This window comes from Alternaria viburni, assembly GCF_023758015.1.
Source record: "Alternaria viburni strain BMP 2772 chromosome Unknown scaffold_28, whole genome shotgun sequence".
NCBI classification, from domain to species: domain Eukaryota; kingdom Fungi; phylum Ascomycota; class Dothideomycetes; order Pleosporales; family Pleosporaceae; genus Alternaria; species Alternaria viburni.
The window spans coordinates 307,536-319,169 of NW_026055797.1; the positions used below are offsets into that span (position 1 = coordinate 307,536).

The 11,634-nt window shown below is 53.0% G+C and overlaps 6 protein-coding genes across 6 annotated transcripts; 1 reads left to right on the top strand and 5 right to left on the bottom strand.

The window, feature by feature from the left end:
* Window positions 1–421: 421 nt before the first annotated feature.
* Window positions 422–1,155, bottom strand: J4E79_010082 (uncharacterized protein; the record flags this gene model as incomplete). The annotated part of the gene is made up of 2 exons (XM_049358922.1): window positions 422–712; window positions 763–1,155. The coding sequence occupies 2 exons, from the start codon at window positions 1,153–1,155 to the stop codon at window positions 422–424; spliced, it is 684 nt and encodes a 227-aa protein (XP_049206655.1).
* Window positions 1,156–1,924: 769 nt separating this feature from the next.
* J4E79_010083 (uncharacterized protein) lies at window positions 1,925–2,709 on the bottom strand (the record flags this gene model as incomplete). The annotated part of the gene is made up of 2 exons (XM_049358923.1): window positions 1,925–2,236; window positions 2,302–2,709. 2 exons carry the CDS (start codon window positions 2,707–2,709, stop codon window positions 1,925–1,927), a joined length of 720 nt encoding a protein of 239 aa, XP_049206656.1.
* Window positions 2,710–4,010: 1,301 nt separating this feature from the next.
* J4E79_010084 (uncharacterized protein) lies at window positions 4,011–4,737 on the bottom strand (the record flags this gene model as incomplete). Its single annotated transcript, XM_049358924.1, has 2 exons — window positions 4,011–4,565; window positions 4,720–4,737. The coding sequence occupies 2 exons, from the start codon at window positions 4,735–4,737 to the stop codon at window positions 4,011–4,013; spliced, it is 573 nt and encodes a 190-aa protein (XP_049206657.1).
* Window positions 4,738–5,783: 1,046 nt separating this feature from the next.
* J4E79_010085 (uncharacterized protein) lies at window positions 5,784–7,010 on the bottom strand (the record flags this gene model as incomplete). The annotated part of the gene is made up of 2 exons (XM_049358925.1): window positions 5,784–6,594; window positions 6,643–7,010. 2 exons carry the CDS (start codon window positions 7,008–7,010, stop codon window positions 5,784–5,786), a joined length of 1,179 nt encoding a protein of 392 aa, XP_049206658.1.
* A 1,250-nt stretch (window positions 7,011–8,260) lies between these two features.
* Window positions 8,261–9,463, top strand: J4E79_010086 (uncharacterized protein; the record flags this gene model as incomplete). The annotated part of the gene is made up of 2 exons (XM_049358926.1): window positions 8,261–8,397; window positions 8,449–9,463. The coding sequence occupies 2 exons, from the start codon at window positions 8,261–8,263 to the stop codon at window positions 9,461–9,463; spliced, it is 1,152 nt and encodes a 383-aa protein (XP_049206659.1).
* Window positions 9,464–9,606: 143 nt separating this feature from the next.
* On the bottom strand, window positions 9,607–11,291 carry J4E79_010087 (uncharacterized protein; the record flags this gene model as incomplete). The annotated part of the gene is made up of 4 exons (XM_049358927.1): window positions 9,607–10,814; window positions 10,864–11,050; window positions 11,099–11,215; window positions 11,268–11,291. 4 exons carry the CDS (start codon window positions 11,289–11,291, stop codon window positions 9,607–9,609), a joined length of 1,536 nt encoding a protein of 511 aa, XP_049206660.1.
* Between the last annotated feature and the right edge of the window lie 343 nt (window positions 11,292–11,634).

Sequence of the window (11,634 nt, forward strand, 5' to 3'; positions counted from 1 at the left end):
TATTGGGGGATTGGAGGAGCTGTATGATTGGTGCTGTGGGTTTCAAAGGCCTTGAGAGTGGACGATGTAGGCTGTTGGAGAGGTAAAGGTGAGGTCGGAAATTTTCGAAATGGAAGAAGATGGTGCACACAAGGTATGAGGGAGGGCTTCAAGATAGAATTATAAGCAGGGAACATGATTGCTGATAGCTGTGTCTTTGTTTATTACATCTCGTCTTCCAGTCGAGATCGTCCCGGCTGACTTTATCGTAGTGAAGCTCGCTCACTATACAGCATCCCCGTCGTGGCAATATAGTAGTCGCTCACTACCTGCTGATAAGCCTTCAGGTCTCGAGACATCGCATGTTACGCATCAAATAGATCCCAGATTATATCCTTCCAAACAACTCCGACCGATTCCGCTCAATGATGCCGGCTTCGCATCAAGTCATCTTGACATCCGTCTTCAGCTCCCAGTATCTACCACTGATCATCGCAGCTGCCAAAGCAGAAGCACGCTTCGCCATCTCCATCTCCTGAGTCTCGATGGTCATCTTCGCGACGCCGCCATGGCACTCGAACTTGCCCGCCCAGACATCTGGCCACTTTGGAGCGCAGTACGCGTTGCTCGCCGTGACCTTCAGGTGCCAAGAGCCATCGTAGCCGATGAGAAAGCCGGCGACGTGCTCGAAACGGTACGCCTTCATTGACGTGTGGTGCTCGAAGGTGCCAATCTAGAGAGGTGTCAGCGACTGCCTGCTTGGAGGTTCATGTGATGACTTACGAAGACCTCTAGACCCTTACGCCAGATGACTAGCTGAACGTCCTTCTTACCGAATACAGCTTTGAAGGTGTTGACGGTCGGGCTGACAAATGACTTGAGAGTGGCAGGCGAGACGTTGTAGAGAGCGGTGACAACAGCATCTTGGAGCTTGAGCGCCCCACCTTCTTTCATAGACGCAGCATACTCGCCGAGATCGAGGATATGAGCGTGGCTGGCCGGACCGCTTGATGGCAAGGTCTCGAAGTCATCCGTGTATGAAGATGTACTGCTATCGCTCTTGCCAGAGTCACTCTTGCCCGGCGATTCGGGACGGATGTCGGTGCCAGCCGGGGATGGAAGACCGCTGGTTTCGATGTCGATCTCCATAGGAGTGCTGTCGTGATGAGTAGTCATTGTAGCGGTGCGGTTGACAGGTTGTGAGAGATCTCGTGTGTCTTGTTCGGGGTGGTTGTCAGAGTCAGAAGGTTGTAGCTGCAAGCGTCTGAATCTCGTAGTTACCGGCATGGTACAAGATGTATGAGTACAACAGTTGGGCACGCTAGCTTCCGGTGAGCGATGAGATCTATGAAAGAGGAATGGTGAGCATGAAGTCTGATGAGGATCGATGAAAGATAATGGGTGAAGAAGCTGCTCTATGTGAAGCGCGTAGGCGTTTGCCATGCGGGCCACACAATTAGCGCTAGCGGGCGAGGTCGGTGAGAGCCGGAGGAAGGTGCGACGGTGAGAAAAGAGGTGACGTACCGATTAGCACACATGTCTGTGGTAACCTGAGATTACAAGTTGCAAGACTTTGGAGCAAGTTGCCGTGTTGCAGAAAAGAGAGTACCATCGAGCTCGGTCTAGCCTGCATTGACAAAGCGAAAGTGAGATCAAAGAGCGACCACCATTGAAACTTGCCCTCGTAGCTCATAAATACTGGGAGCAAAGCCACTGTTGGGCCTTGAATAAATCTAGGCTCACCAGAACACATATGAGAGTTGATGACAGCTTTGTGATAATAAATCCTCAAGCTGTAGACTACCACGGTACTCTGAACTGTAAATGAGGCAGCTCATCTGAACAAAGGCTCAACCAGAGTTGCCTCCTCTTCCAAGCTCGTGCATAAGTGTAAGCCAGCGGAGATGAGTGTAGGTACTGCACCCTCCGTGAAGACGAAGATGTATCAGAGAGCCATGGTGGTCGCGATGTCCCACTTGGTCTTTATCTCGCCATCCCAGCACTGGAAGTTGATCATGCCCTCACCGAAACTATGGGCAAACTCTTCCTTTGTGCCACAAGCGTTGCGCTCGATTTCGCTGCTCCAGCGGGTCCGAATGAACTTGCCTGACCATACATGATGAAGCCCTCGTCTAGTAGATCTACCCGCAGAGGTGGCCGAAATGAGATTCCAAGAGCCATCAGAGTTGACAGTGCAACGAATGACGCTTTCCCATTCTAGAAGGTCTTCCTCGACGTGCTCAAGGTATGAGCTTACCTAGAACGGAAAAAATTTATCAGCATGGCAATGAGATCTCAAGTGTGTCTGGTACCACCACTTACGAGAACTTGAGCTCCCTCCTTCCAAATGACGAGCTTGAATTCATTGTTGAGGGGGCCTTCCCTCCACTGGATGAGCTTGAAAGATGTAGTGCGCTTGTCGAGGAACTGCCCCAGAGTGTCCTTCGAGATCTTGTAGAGCACAGTGGCGACTGCGGCCTCGTCGCAGAATTCCAGCTTGCACAGGTCTGTATCAATGATGTGCGGGTGGTTTGCGGATGCACTGGCAGGCAAATGCTCATAGACGTTGAGGAACGGTACGGGAAGGAGACTGGGTTCACCGATCTCGTAATCATCGTCGACACCTGCGTCGTTACCATCGTCGTGATCATTGTCGTGACCATCGTGGAGGCGATCGAGTAGATGGACGGGCTCGGAAAAAGTGCCGTCGGATTTGGTAGCGGATACCATCGTGTCTGATTTCTGAGGTTGTCGTGTGTGGTGTAGGAAGGAAATCTTGGTTCAAGATTGTTTTGATTTCGTACCAAAAGCTTGGACCACAAAGGGAAGAGACAAACGGCAATGATAGTACGCGCAAGTCGAGGTGAGCGAGGATTCTCCACTTTCGGTCAATCATCGGAATCAGTTATGTTTTTGGCCCCTAAAAGAAAAATACTCGGCAGCCTGATTAGGCAGGCACACTCGTATGGCTAGACGCGAGTTCAATATTGATGTATCGGTCCAATCTTTGACAGCTTCCTCTGAGGAATTTGAAGACGGTCAGATATGGGAATACCCCAAGATCACGGTTTACTGAAGTAATGTGAGTTATCCGTGAAACGGTGAAGTCATGGAAGACCCAACTAAAGCTCCCGGCATCCAAAATGTGTACCGCGATATCTCTTGTACTCAATTACTTGACTGACAACAACGTGTCTCTAGCCAAAAGTGGTCGTCCAAGTCCATCGAGCAGTGTCCCAATACTTTCCAACCAACAAGCAGTCAGCGAACTTCCTGAGCAGAGGTCCCCTCGTTGCGTCTCCTCCCGTAGTCCTGTGGGAAGCGATCAAGAAGTCATCATTGGTCGTCCTTCCCGCCCAGACTTCGTCCCAGTCCTGTGGGAAGCAGTCGCGATAAGCTGCATGCGTAACCGTCCAGGCTCTGCTCTTTTGGATAGTAAAACGAATAATTATGTTAAAGTCAAACATATCTCGTGCTGCATCAACGGTATACTGACCGATCTGAACAAAACTTGTTAGTGAAGTGTATTCTTACAGTTTTTGACGAGTCGTGGCTTACTAAAACGTGGTTTCCTTTCTTGATGAAGATAACACGAGCACCGCGAGGCTCGAATCTGGGTTCAAACTCGATTCGGAATGTCCCCGTAGACGCGAGGAAATTCAGAAGAGTATCGCTGGAGACCGCATTAAGAACCGTGACGACTGCATCTTGTATCTGGATATCTGTAACAAAATCGCCCTCGGTTATTCTGTGGGAACCCAGGTCGATGATGTGAGGGCAATTACGTGGAGCAGTCGAGGGAAGAACGGGACAGCTGTCGACAAACTCGATCTTGTGGATTTCAACCATAGTGCTTTGAAAAATTGGAACAAGTCTGCTGGGAGACACTTAGGTATTTGTATATGGAGCATCCGCTTGCTATAGAGTTAACCATCTTGAATGCCGCTTGCTGGGAGCACAAACGCGATGAAGACACACATGAGGCCATCGGAAGCTGTATGTTGTCATCATAGTATACGGTGTGTCCGGATTTAGCTGTCCCCCATTATCCTGCGCAGCATCAGCACCTCGTGCTTTGTGACAAAGACGCTGTTGAGTGCCGCCGAAGCACCAGTAGGCGACTGAGACCCCATGTTGTCAAGCGCATCGACCAGATCACGCACCTTTGCGCCCTCCCATCCTCCCCTGTCATCGGTCCAGAAAACGCGTTTGATGCCCACAGACGCCATGTAGGATATGCATCGGTAGCAGGGTCGGGAAGCCAGGACGGTCGGTCGCTTCTCATCCTTTGTTGGAGACGGCGGATGCTTGGTGCGTGCTGGCTTCGCCGGCTCTGGACTGGTGAGCTCGTCGTGCAATGAACCTGTGGCAGGGCGCGATGGAGGTAGCGTTGCGGCGTCTTCGTCTGGCTCTTCCCGGCACACCTTCGGCGCACATTGCCAGCCCAGTCTTACGACGTACAGATCGGCTCCATTCAAACGTGGGCTCTTGGTCCTGTCTTTGAGATTGCGAGAACTCTGTCCATTCTGTCCCTTCGGCATGAGCATTGGCTGACTCCTGGCGGTTGGGGGATTCTGTCTCTCATTCTATGACCGTCAGCATGTGTGATAACAGAGCTTGGAAAACGCACCTTCCCGGCTTTATCACGATTATTGAATGGCACTTCCGGCGACGGAGAAGCTTCAAAACCGCTCGAAGCTGTAGTCCGATTATAGCACGGAGCTGCAATGGTCTGCTTACGCGCATGTTGTCGACCATTGTGTTTGTGTTGTCCATTGTTGTACTTGTTGCCAACGTTGTGATGATGATTCTTCCCGTTCTTCAGGCGGTGTTTCTCCGTACTGTTCACTTCCGATAAGGCCACGTTCTCGTTCTTCTCCTGGTCGTGAAACACAAGGTTCAGTCTCGCGCGATCCAGATGCAGAGGATTCAAATCGCCACTCTTGAACACCGGACTGGGCACTGCCAGAGGCCGCGGTGGACTGGGCCAGTGCCGCCTCGCAGATGGCTTTGACGTACGAGTTGATTGCTTCCCTTCGTAGTCGTGACTTTCGTTTAGAATCACCCGATAGTTTAAAGCACGGTTTTTCGGAGGACACCGCGCTAGAAGCCAGCGTGCTGGAAGCCGAGAGAGCTGAGTGGATCGCCATCATTTCGCTGTGCATAGACAACGGAGTGTTGGCGAGCTTTCCTCCACCACCTATGCTTTCAAAAGGTGTAAACGTCTTATTCACATGACCTTTCGGCTCACCTATCTCTCGCTTCGTCGCGCGCAATGGAAGGCGCCCGGTCTTCAGGGCACCACCGTCGAAGCCAGAGCGATGATCATTGTAGCCCTGACCAATGACTTTACCGCCGCGGACTATGATTGCCCCATGGCGGTAGCGCAAAGGCGACTTAGCGGCCTGCTCGAGGCAGAGATTAAGGTAACTGTCAGTCTTCATTTTGATGGACGGCAGGTATGACTGGACTTTCGATGAGATGCAGTTAGAGGCTGGTATTGCGAGTGAGCACTGCGGATCTTTGGATTTCTTCGGGATGAACCTGATAACAGAGTCGTATTTGGCAGCTAGTAAGACGTGTTCTGGATGCACAAGGAAGCATGAGTGTGAGTCTTGACGCGCAAGGAAATGGCACCCGGGTTAGCGTCTTGGCAACACTCAAGCTCCACGCGCTCTTCCTTCTTCACACCCTCATTGCAGACGAACGCGTCATCGTGAAATCGCAATCAGCCTGCGCAACCCTATGATTTATACGAAAGTTATTGTATATACAAGAAGTCCCAATGATCAACAAGCGGACGCCTACTCGGCCCAGACAACCGCGCTGAGACCGTCCTCGTTCTCCGGAATGCCGGCAGCCCCGATCCTAAGGTCCGCAACGCGCTCTCCCAACTTGCCAGTCGCCGGATCTCTTGGTACGATAGCCACGTTCGAAGTGGTCTGATCGCCAATGGCGACGAAGTCACCGGCCTTGTTGATGTCGAAAGTACGCGGGTATGTGCCGTAGGACGATGTGAGGGCAGTCCATGTCAGGCTTCCGTTAGGAGAGATGGTGAATTGGGTGATTGAGTCATTTGGCCTGAACTTCTTGTCGTTTCGGTTGCTGGTGTAAACGAAGTTTCCCTTGACCTTGATCTCGCCGACCTTGGTACCGGAAACGGCGGTGGCGTTACCTTGGTAAGGTGTGAGCGTCTGCTTCAGGGTCAGAGACATGCAGCCTCCCGATGCAGGGTATGACACCGCCCATGCCGACACGCTGTTGGAGAGCTCGTTGGCGATGAAGAGCACTGTGCCATCTGCAGCCCGGCGAACGCGCGAGTTCGCTCCTGCCGGTGCCCAGAAGGCGCCGTGCCTTGGTCCTGTTCCAGGTGGCGGCAAAGCAGCACCGCACTCTGTAAGATTGCCAGTTGTCTGGTCGATCTTGTTGATCCTGATCTTATCGGTTCCGAGATCAGGTACGATCAAGAAGTCGCCAGACGGGTCCACAAAAGCATGATGCGGGTGGGGAGCTTCTTGTCGGTAAGGGTTGACACTTTTACCAGTGTACTTGATTGTCTGAAGCGGCTGTCCGCCAGTCAATGGCAGCTTGAAGGTCGTCAACTGCGAAGTTTGGCTTTTGCTGGTTAGTAACATTCTCGTCTACTCAAGGGTGCTGACTTACTAGTGGGCGTTCGCGATGAAACTTCTTCCATCCGGACCACCATAGAGCGTTGTCGCAACCACACCCTGAGGTGTAGAGCCCTTTCCGATGGATGTGACGTTGCCGTTCGCACCCGTGGAGAAGGATACCAAATTTCCGCCTCCTTGGCCCTGGAAGACCTCATCTGGAATATAGAGCGCCTTTCCAGCACTGTCATACGTAATCCAACTAGGCAGCTTGTTGCCAGTAGAGGCTGAACTACTGAGGGTCAAGGCATTGCTGTTGAACGACAGGTAGTTGATGGTGCCGGAGTAGTGCGTCGCCCACAAGTTTGCCGCACTTGCGGCCGTGCCGAACAGCGGTAGAAGGAGTGGATGCGAATGGACCATGATGATGATGGTTTGCGAGTCAGGATGTATCTGTTACTGACTTTGAAGCACAGGGAAGTAGCATCGTTTTGTATGTTCGACGTGTGTTCTTTGACATTTCCACCAGACCGCCTTGCGTCACGCGCCCGCACTCGACATTTCGGAGCTACGCCGATGAAACACCTGACTACACCCTCTTGGACTAAACAACCGACTCCATCATGCGTTTTGCTGAAAGCGAGGGTGCCACTTCAGCCTCGGTGAGTATGCGATTGTCCAAGCCGGTTAAAGGCCGCACGTCGGACAATATATAGTAATCTACAGCCATGTTTCGAGCAGGGGTACAACGTTTCAGCCGGTTGCCGACCCCAGGTTGATCAACATGGCGAAATTGCAGTAGCCTTGCATTTCGGTCTTTCATCTCGGGCACGCGCATGTTAAGATCTCTTGGCCAGGCCTTATACCGGGAATGCAGCCGCCACGCCGCTGCCCTATGTCGGTACGTGGATGCGGCTGCAGCGCACCTGGACACGTGTGTGGGTATAGACGAGGTGGCATCTCTTAATCTTTCTGCGACCAATCTTTGCCAAGAGGTAAATCAAGCTGAAGCCACCGCTTCTTGGTATAGCCGTAGCTTGGAAGTTGTCTTGCGATGGAGGCAAGATCTGTTATTACCAGTACCAAATCCTCTTGGAATCCCCACGATTCCGACGAAGGATCCAAGGAAAGAGCAAGGTTTCCACTCTGGGCATTCTCATCCCTTCATCGCAGTCATGTCTCCTGGTCAGACATGTTTTCTGGGTCTTCAGCCGTAGTGTATTGGGTCAATATGTATCTCATCATCAGAATCCACCTCTAGGATTCAAGCAATCCATAAGTATCGCGAGGACGTTAGCGGATGAATTTTTCCTGGGCAGCCAAGCCACTTTCCGACTTCCAGAATGATGAAAGAATACTACACATGGCTGTTTGCAGCCTGCGCTCTCTTTTCTTGCACTACCGCTGCGAATTCCACATTGAGCGAATGCCTTGAGTCTCGCCAGGTTCCTGTATATGCTGCAGGCACCAAAAACTATACTCAGGCGGTCAAGCCCTTCAATCTTCGTTTACCATTCAAACCGGCTTCCTACGTCGTACCACAGACCGTCAAACATGTTCAAGATGCTGTATCTTGCGGAGTTGAGAGTGGTGTCCAAGTTACTCCGAAGTGCGGAGGCCACAGCTATGGATCACATGGTCTTGGAGGAGAAGATGGACACTTGATCGTCGACATGCGCCGCTTCAACAGCGTGACTGTTGATCAAGAAGCGCACACAGCTGTTATTGGAGCTGGTGGGAGACTGGGTAATATTGCTCTGGCTCTTTACGACCAAGGCAAGCAAGCCATCAGCCACGGAACATGTCCTGGGTAGGTCCTCATCCTCATCATCAACACCATATATGTACTAACACTTTCCAGTGTTGGTGTAAGCGGTCTCACTCTTCATGGAGGCTATGGCATGTCCTCTCGCCTGCACGGCCTGACTCTCGACCAACTTGTCTCTGTAACTGTCGTCCTCCACAACAGCAGCGTAGTAACCGCGTCACCGACCTCCAACCCCGACCTCTTCTGGGCCCTACGAGGCGCAGGCGCCGCCTTCGGCATCGTCACCGACTTCAAATTCAAAACGTTTGACGCCCCCGAAAGCAACCTCGTATTCTCCTACAACCTCTCCCCATCCAACACATCGCAACTCGCCAACATCCTGACCGTCCTCCAAAACTTCACCATCCACGATCAACCACCTGAGCTAAACATGCGCATGTTCCTCCCCAACCAACTAACTGGCGTATACTACGGCAACCGCAGCGCCTTCGACACCATCATGAACCCGCTGCTTACCAAACTCAACATCCCGCTCGAGGGACGCGGCGCAGGTACCGTTTCAGCGAAGAAATGGATCGACACTTTGACCTCCTTTTCCAACGGCCCGCTGCCCCAACCAGAAATATACGACTACCACGAGAACTTCTACGCCAAGTCCCTCATGCCGGAGTACCTCTCGCCCGCCGCCATGACCGCCCTCGCAGACTACTACTTCACCACCGCGCGCAACATCCGGGGTCGCTCATGGTACCTCCTCATCGACATGCACGGCGGCTCCGGCTCTGCCATCTCCAAAGTACCCGCGGATGAGACCTCGTACTCGCACCGCAACGCCGTCTTCAAGATGCAGTTCAACGACCGCATTTTCCCCGACAGCGCGACGTACACGCCCAAGATGATGGAGTTCTTGAACGGCTGGGTCGATGCGATTGAAAAGGCGAGCGAGGGCGAGCAGTTTGGCATGTATATCAATTATGCGGATACAAACCTTACCAAGGCGGATGCGCATTCGAGGTATTGGGGAGAGCATTATGAGAGGTTGGTAGGGATTAAGGGCGTGTATGATCCGCAGAAGGTGTTCGAGGGGCCGCAGTTGGTGGGGAGCTAGATCTTTTAGTTGTAGAGGTAGACTTTTGAACTGAATGCGAGAGACATATGAACATGAGAATGATTGAGAAAGAAGTGATCTGCTTGCTCGAGAAGGAAGTCTATACGGCCTACAAATACACATTTACACGCCTGAATCCGTGTCTACAAGAACTCGATGCCGACGCCGAAGCTCAGTCCTTTCCTGCCTTCCTCCTTGGCCCTCATGACGAGTGGTAGAGAGAAGTTGATCTCGAACCTTGCAACAGGGTGTGCGTAGACGAGACCTAGACCAGCTGCCGCACTGGGGAGTTCAGCAGTGAGGCTGGAGAAGGACTTTTGAATCGCGCCAGTTACGTCGCTTGAGCTGCCGAATGATCCGTCTTCTTTCTTGGAGTTGGGGTTCTTGAGTGCGAGGAGACGGCCACCGTTGATGAAGGCTTGGAGACGGAGAGGAGTTTCCTTGCCGACGCGCGGGATAGGGAGGAGGAGCGATGCGCCACCAGCAGCGTAGATGTCGCCACCTAGTGCATCAGCGCCGTCACGAGGACCAAGACCAGCGATGCGGAAGCCACGAACGTTGTTGGGGCCGCCGAGCTGGAAGCGGTCGTTGATGCGCGAGGCCTGGGGCTGGCTCTCCCCGCCCAAAGCCATGGGGTAGAGAAGTCCACCCCGTAGACCAGCAGTAAGCGTGATGCCTGTGTTGCCGAAGGGGAGAGCGACTTGCGACTCTGCCTCTGTCTTCCAATATGCGGTGTCGCCCTTCAGCGGTCCCCAACCTGCGAGTTCGGATACGGTCTTCAAGAAGTAGCCGCTGCTAGGCAGGAGAGGGTAGTCGCGCTTGTCGTTGACCCAGGTATGCGAGATGCTCGACTTGAATGAGTCACCAGCATCTGCGCGAACAGAGGGCGATGCGTTCTCAGCCAGACTAGTCACCTGTCGCCAGATGCCAGAGTAGCCAAATTCGTGTGTCGCACCGTTCTTCATCCTCCATAGTAGCTTTGAGTTTCCTCCCTTGAGGACTTCCTCATGGCTTGCCCAGCTCTTCAGTGTCGAACTCGCGAATCCGTTGACCTGGAACTTGAGATCGGGGTTGCTGAGGATGGGACTGTCGAAGGCGAGGGAGTAGGCCGACCGTGTTCGCGTGCCCAGCGATCCGTGTGCGTTCAGCGTCTCGGCTCCACCAAGCAGATTCCGAAGTTCGGCGTGGACGTAGGCATCGGCTTCAGAGGCTCCAGCTTCGGTTCCGGTCTTGATGGTGTAGTTGCCGCGCTCCTGGGCCGAGATGTACACGTCAACATCCGTGGGGGAGGAGGAGGCGATGGTCTGGTTTGGACGGTCGAGGTAGACTGATATTGGCGACTTAAAGATACCTAGCCAATGTTAAACAAATGCGAGCCCCTCCGTCGCGTGCTGACGTACCAAAACGATTGAGCTTATCGGTAGCTTCGCCAACTTCCTTTATCGCATCTTCGAGAGTGTATGGCTGGTCCCGGTTTGCGCTCAGCAGGGGGTCGACTACTCGCTCGAGGAAGCTTCTTCGTGTGCGGTTGGCGTGAAGGATGCGGACCGACGATATCGTCACGGGCAGGGACGAGTTGTCTTCAATCTAGCACAGCCTCAGCGACAGCCCCAATTGAATGTCCAGAATGCATACCAGCTCTCCCATCCTCTCCTTCGACCTCTGCTGCTGGGCGTAGAGCCGCGCATTGAGCTCATCCTGCTGGCGCTTCTGCTCGTTCAGGTCCGTCTTGTTCTTGAGCCTTTCGAAGACCTGGGGCCCAATTAGCGATGTGCCGTTACTGACATGATGCACGCCTACTCACATCGTCTTCATGCGGCGAAGCCATTGGGCTGTCTGTGTCTGCGTGCGTGATGCTTGGCGTTGTTCAGAAACCTTGAACTTTGGATCGCCGCGGGCGGCGGATGCACGTGCGCTTACTCTCCAACTGTTCCAAGGTCGTCTGGACGTGCGACCCGAACTCTTTCACCAACGACCTAATTCACCTATCGCGCCTGCCTTTGTGATTCTTATCCTTTGTCTATCGCGGGGTAATCACTGAAAAACGTGCCACGCCTTCTGCACTGTTATCTGGTGGCCACCTATACAGCGCATCCGATAGTCGACGTCAACTGTCTCCGCCCAGGAACACGTCGACTACCCCAACCACCCACTCACTCACTCTTCCCCCA